The sequence below is a fragment of the Plasmopara halstedii genome (assembly GCF_900000015.1).
Source record: "Plasmopara halstedii genome assembly, contig: Scaffold_262, whole genome shotgun sequence".
NCBI classification, from domain to species: Eukaryota; Oomycota; class Peronosporomycetes; order Peronosporales; family Peronosporaceae; genus Plasmopara; species Plasmopara halstedii.
Genome location: NW_020187183.1, coordinates 54,473 through 61,208, shown reverse-complemented (window position 1 = coordinate 61,208; position 6,736 = coordinate 54,473). Strand labels below are relative to the sequence as shown.

General features: G+C 43.6%; 2 protein-coding genes across 2 annotated transcripts; both read right to left on the bottom strand.

Moving 5' to 3' along the window:
- Nucleotides 1-2,397: 2,397 nt before the first annotated feature.
- On the bottom strand, nucleotides 2,398-2,789 carry PHALS_04453 (uncharacterized protein; the record flags this gene model as incomplete). Its single annotated transcript, XM_024722263.1, has 2 exons — nucleotides 2,398-2,669; nucleotides 2,735-2,789. The coding sequence occupies 2 exons, from the start codon at nucleotides 2,787-2,789 to the stop codon at nucleotides 2,398-2,400; spliced, it is 327 nt and encodes a 108-aa protein (XP_024573356.1).
- Nucleotides 2,790-5,240: 2,451 nt separating this feature from the next.
- On the bottom strand, nucleotides 5,241-6,533 carry PHALS_04452 (uncharacterized protein; the record flags this gene model as incomplete). The annotated part of the gene is made up of 1 exon (XM_024722262.1): nucleotides 5,241-6,533. The coding sequence occupies one exon, from the start codon at nucleotides 6,531-6,533 to the stop codon at nucleotides 5,241-5,243; it is 1,293 nt and encodes a 430-aa protein (XP_024573355.1).
- Between the last annotated feature and the right edge of the window lie 203 nt (nucleotides 6,534-6,736).

Here is a 6,736-nt window from a genome sequence, read left to right as displayed (position 1 = left end):
AAAGGCAAGCACGTGGCGACACAGAACTTTGACGCACACATTTTACATTTGTTCAGTACCCTTGACCTGGTTGATAGATATTATCTAGTGAAATGGCAGTATTGCTCTCATTGTTTCGAGTTTCATGTATTATGGTATTAAGTGGTGTAACGGGAAAGGCCCATCCGTGTACACACATTTACTAAGAGAAGCTAAGGACAACTGACATACCCCACCGAGTGTTGCGCGCTTCCAGTTGGCCCTTTACTTACTGCATTTACTATTATAATCAATAATCTTTGAGCCTCCTTAACCTGATAAGAGCCTCCAGTTCTGATACAATACAGTTAAAAGGGGATATATAGCTACACAAGGTGTACAGATAATGTGAGATACACTCATACGTGGGTTTACCCAACTTCTTCCTCTTCCGCTCTTCGTCGTGCTCTGTCCTACTCTACCTGAAGTGACAACTCACACACCTGCTTCACATAAGATTTTTTGTCACCTCAAGAGCACGGAGCTCTTCGAAGCTGGGCCCTGTTGCCCTTTACCGCTTTGAGACTTAACAGAACTCAGTCCTTCTCCAGTAGGATACCCTGCGCCCAATGGGTGTTATTGTTTGTCCGCGACAATCCAGATTAAAGAGAAGCGGGATACCGATCAGATGGACCTTGAAGCGGAAGGCCGATAAGATGAACCTTGGCGCGCCTTACTCTGTCTCTACAGAACAAAATACCGCTGCCCGGCAGGTTGGAGCTCTCCCCCGTCTTTCTCAGCATAGCTGAGATCCATTAGCTCAGGCCCGCTCGACGTTTCTGAGGGTGTGCATCCCAATCAAGTCTTGCCGACTTAAAGTTGATTTCAGCATTCAATGCTACATCACTTCTTCTTTAAAAGAAGACGGATGCACACGTAAGACTTTCATTCTAGCCACGCCAGTGCGAATGCCCTCCATAAAGATAGAAGGTCACTGTGACCGCCTCGGGGAGAGGATCGGCAGTCATCCCGGCAATGAGAGTATGTAACTCTTGGGCAAAGTCTTCCAACTCCTTCCTGCCTTGTCGGGCGGACAGGAAAATCGATTGCACGCGATATGCCTGGTTAGGCGGCGAGAACACCCGTAAAGGCCGCAACTTCAGCTCCGTTCAGGAGGAAACGCCACAACCGAAGTGCCGCACGTCAGTGCGCTTTCTCGCACTCGGCCTTAGAGCTTGGAGATGGCTAGCGTCACGCTCTTTTGCTCGTTCTGGAGCATGGCGGATGCTATAGCCATCTCGACCTCTCTCACCCAGATCATGATATTCTCTTCATCTTTAATCTCGAACGTATTATCGCTCGCCATGAGCGGCTTGGGTTGTGATGAGTCATCCGTCGTCGACGGTGGCATCATGGACGTAGTCAACGCCAACATCTTCTGCTCTAAGTGCTCTAGCAGAGCATTTCCGTAGCTTGAAAGCGTCTCTAGGCGCGCGCTAATCGCTTCAGATCCCTGGGAAGCAAGGAACTGCACGCCCTAAGGACCAAGTAGGGATATCAGCTTCTTAAGCCCGTCCTACATACCCTCGGACAAAAATGAGTATTCCTCCTTCCTCACAAGAGATCCGTCGTTACAACTCAATAGTGTATTTAGTACAAGTGCTACCAAGTGCAACGGAACAGCTGTTGCTCTTTGCTCAATGAAAGCGTACTAAGGTCACCAAATTTGCGTTCTATACTAGAATCAGTTTGAGTGTAGCTTATCGCAATCCGCTACCTCCAAGAGTACCCAAATCCTTAACTCAAGGCAAACACAATCTTCCGTTTAAAATTGCAAACTGTTAATAATTGTTTTATTTGCGGCAGAGCCGCCTATATCAAATTATTTCAGTTTTTTCCGATCAAATAGCAAAACCTAGATAATATGCATAACTACTGGCAGTCCCGCCACGTAGTGGTTTCTCATTGTGTGATTACACCATCTTGTGTGACCCACCCTTTCATACCAGTGAATGGGTGACCCACCTTTTTGTACCAGAGTACATGTGACCCCGTTACAGAACTAGCGGTATTGCTCTCATTGTGACGAGTACTCGATGTGAGATGGTGTAACGGAAATTGCCCTCCCGTGTACACACGCTTTCTGTGAGAGGATTTGCTCCCCCTCACCAAACCAGCAGCTTATTTTTGAGCAAAGAACTCATCGATATACTCACTTTGCTCACGCGACAGTGGCCACTGTCGAAGCACTGCATACTTTGAACAACATTCACTATCAATTTCTGTCGAACTCCGCGTTCTTGTGAAAGACCAAAGAGCAGGTTGTATTCTATAACAAGTGAATTAAAAGATCAGTTGGATCCCCCAAATAGCCGATCTTCTATGTCAACGAACTACCATCAGAGTCAATGGCGATGTCCTTAAATCGCTTGCAGCTATCTATGCTGCTCCATATACCAATAAAAAGGGCTTTCGTAAAGCACGTGAATATTTATTGCTCCAAATATTGAATGCTTTGTAGGTTAGCGCTAACTGAGCGATATCATGAGGTTGTGTAAAGAATAGACCATTCATGCACCAGGCTTTGTCCATCTCGACTGGATAATATTCATTTGTGTCAACCAAGCCGTGTCGAGAACGACCGTGGCAAAAAAGCACTTGAACTTTTTTGTACGTATCAGAGCGGGGAGAACGCGATTCTTTGATTGACTCTACAGATGAAATATCTGGCGAAAAGCTTACAATAATACTACTCCATCAACAAACTGGAACTCACGACACAATGTTCTAGGATCCTGCCACGCCTTACTTTCGAGCGCTGCTCCGAACATCTTGCAATGCTGAAGGAACTCATTGCCGCTTTTGCGTTTTGGCTTCTTCTTATAAATTCACAGACTGCATCCAGCGATCGCAAGATTTGCCTTAAAGCTATTGCAGCTTCATGGCCTCACAGAGCGCAGTTTTTTGGCGGAGGGGTTACGGCCTTAACAAAGCCCCATACGGAGAGTAGTGCATGACACCTAATGTTCTCGACTTTGATTAAAGTTAACGATTATCAGGTATATCATATTTTGTTGAAAGTGAACTTGAAATCCGACTCCAGGCAACGTTCAATCTACAAAGTCTTCGGAATATATAATGGCTAGGAAATAATTTTTAGTATTCTTGTTACAAAACGCGCGGAAAAAGCATCCATACCCTCTATCTTCAATTTTCACGCGTACGGTCTGTTGTATATGACCGTTACAGCAAAACAATACTGAGTCCAGATGAGCTAACAATGCTTTTGAAAGCTCTTGACGTTCTAGTCTATGAGCACATCGTCTTTTGGATAATTTTGCGACATTAAGGGCGGCATTTCATCAAACTACCCGCCACGAGATACAAACGATCGATAGGCCTCCCTACGCCTATAGCAATTAGTCATTTTTACTGGAAAGAACTTGAGATTGACCATGTCTCATTTAATTTATCAACTGAGAGAAAAGGTGCATGCAGAGTAGAAGCACTTCATGTGCAGCATCTGCAAATAACGCGGTAGCCATGAGGTTGACTCCGTCATTCTAAGCTCGGCTGAGGCCCATCGATTTTTGGCGTGCTCAAACGACCCTCACATTTTGCACTCCAACCGGTCCTCGTAGTATGGTAGCAACGCACGCCCATCACCTTTTATTCGATAATAATTGGACATAGGAGGCGTACTTAGTCGACCACCCTTCATGAAAATTACAATAACTACCCTCTACTATAGTTGATCTGCCGCCTTTTAAACTATATGAGTCCCTAACGGTTAGACAGATCCGGCAAAGTTTTGCTTACCTCGACGGTCAGATAATATCGTGATCACGGGCTTCGCCTAATTCGGCAGCGTACACGCCTATAGATTCTTTTTTTTCAACAAGCAAATTGTGTATACCGTTTCTTTGGAGCTCCTGCTGGTTGGTGCCTAATATTGCGCACAACTTTCTAGTTAGTATGACGGGCTGTTGTTCTGTCCAATGCATGACCAAACCTGTACAAACCAAAAAATATCTCTACTCGAACTTTTCACAGACTGGTCGCCAGCTGTATCATAGGATCCTTTTGTGATCGTTCCTAGAGCTGTCCTGCGTTTCTTGACCGAATGAATGGGACCAACAAAGGTCAGAAGCGATTAAGCCTGTCGTGCTCCACGACGTCAGGGAGTTGAACATCGTGGTTCACCACCGAAGATACAGACGGATTAAAAACCGGTCGAGAAATCGAAGCCTAGTGCTATTATGTCCATTAGAGTTATCGTGCACCTCGCGCAGAAGTAGCTTGGTCCATGTAAACCAACGCACAGAGGATGTGTAACGTGATTTCACGAGCCCTAGTATGAAGGCGCGGGTCACACAAGATGGTGTGATCACAATATGGTGTGGGTCGCACAAGATGGTGTGACCACAATATGGTGTGGGTCGCACAAGATGGTGTGACCACACAATGTTGTGGTTACACATATACAATACGTCATTCTGTTGCTTTCATAGCCAGTACTTATACATTTAAATATTTTTTTCTATATAGGTAGGAAAACCTATAGATTTAGATAAAGGAGTCTTTGCCACAAAAACATCGAGAACTACAGTTTACGTTTAAATCGGAAGAGTTAATTAGCCTTGAGTCGAACGAAGGTCACCGACATTAACCAAGCCTCCTCTAAGTGGATAAGCTTCGGCAGTTCCGCTGCATGACGGGGACCAGTCCGACGGTGACCAAAATCGTAAACATTTGAGGTATCTCTGTTGCCTATTTTTTGCAAAGAATAATCTATATTTAGAGTTACTTATAGCTTGATAGGATACTTAATGTATCTGTGTTACTATAAACAAGAGTAAATCCTACGTGATGGACCAAGTGAGGCTGTGGTTCACGTGTCCCACACATCTCTCCTTTACAAATTGTTAACGTACCAGTACTAGCCATGATACTTCTTCGCTGTACTCTACATTAATATTTCTGAGTGTTTCTTTGGTTGCAGGGAGTAGTGTTATGTGTAACACACCATAGTACGGCACTTTCTATGTTACTCTCCAATCTTAAGACTCTTGACCATCACTCTCACTTTCGCCCTATGGTGTACGTGTACATTTGAGATAACCTAAACATACAAGGTACCATGATGACATACTATAGTAATAATACTATGATTACTATAATAATTAAATAAGCGCAATCTAACTCTTTTGATAATTTAAGCAAAACAAAAATATTTCAAGTATCACTGTTAGCAGGTATATTATAACGTTTATGTGAAAGAACTAGGAAGAAATCTGACTTTTCTCTAACATCAATTTCAGACTTTTCGAAAGAGATTTAATGTCAGAGTTACCGTTACTTTGTCCAGCAGCGATTAATGTCGAGATATCATTCGAGAAAAGAGGAAATATTATACCGGCCATCTCGCTATCCGCTGCTTCTTTGTGACGATCTTTCATAATCAACATCCAAAATCTCACCTCTGGATCTTCCAAAGTAAAACTTGTCAAATCGAAACCATTCAGCACATCAACGTCACTTAAGTTATCGTATTCATGGATAAAAACATTCAGCATTTTTTGCACAAACGCTTTTAAGTCATCACCATAAAGTTCTGGCGAAGTACAAAACGATAGAATTTCGTTGTCACTGAAAGCATCCCGCAATTTGGGCAACACAAGATCGGCGTCAGCATTTAATACCAAGGCCTGTTGAAACCAAGTTTCGAGAAAAGTGTTGATAGAGGTCACACTATCCATCTTGTGATTATCCAACAGTAACGATAGTCTGCGAAGTACCACACCACCCATCGCATCCATAGTGAATTTGTCAAGGTCTTTGCTAATCGCTTCACCAATTTGTTTGTCTGTGATTCCTTGCTGACTTAACCTGAGGTTTAACACGACGGACGCACGCTCCTGACCATTCACGAAGACGGAGGAGTACCAAGTCCGCACATTGTTTTCTTGAAACACGTCAACGAGATTTTTCTTGTTCTTGATGATGCGAGAAATAAGAACTTCACCTTCCAAAATTTGACCAATTATCCGGTTATTTCCACTCATCAAATTGGTAGCGAGATCGAGAAGCGCTTTTTCGAGATTATCAGCAAAATCATCGGTATCCTTGGCTACGGCGATGTAGTCAATCAGCGCATCTTTGAAGTGATTACCAAATGGTACTTCGCCGTTTTCAACCTTAGCAGTCGAAATGGAGGTGAGCAATTTAACCATGTCAAGTTTCGCCAATGTCTTCAACATAATACCAGCGCCCTCGTCTTTATCAAATGGGAAATGATACGCAACATCCTCAGACCACTGCTTGAACTTTTCGCTGTTGAAAATATCCATCTCTACTTCGTCAAGACCGACTTTCTTGAGTAGATTATATGCTGTACTCTCCTGTTTGTCAAGAATGGGAGACAGCAAAATAACCGGCTTGCCTATCACTTCCTCTTGTGAAGACAACTTCTGCACCGGTTGTACTTTAACCACATTCACCAAGTTCTCCTTGCTGTTGCTGATGCCATCACCACGGATACCTGTTTCTAGTCGCTCACCAATGGACTTGGACATATCGTCTGCGTTCAGTCTTTTAATGAGACTTTTCAGTGATTCTTCAAGTTGATAAGCCACCACCTTGGTCTCTGGATTTTTCTTTGCGTTGACGATATATTCAATCAGCGCGGCTTCGAATGGAGCACCAAAAGCTAGTTTGTCGTCGGCAAAATTGGTCTTCGGAATGGACTGGACGAATTTGTCCACATGGTATTGTACCA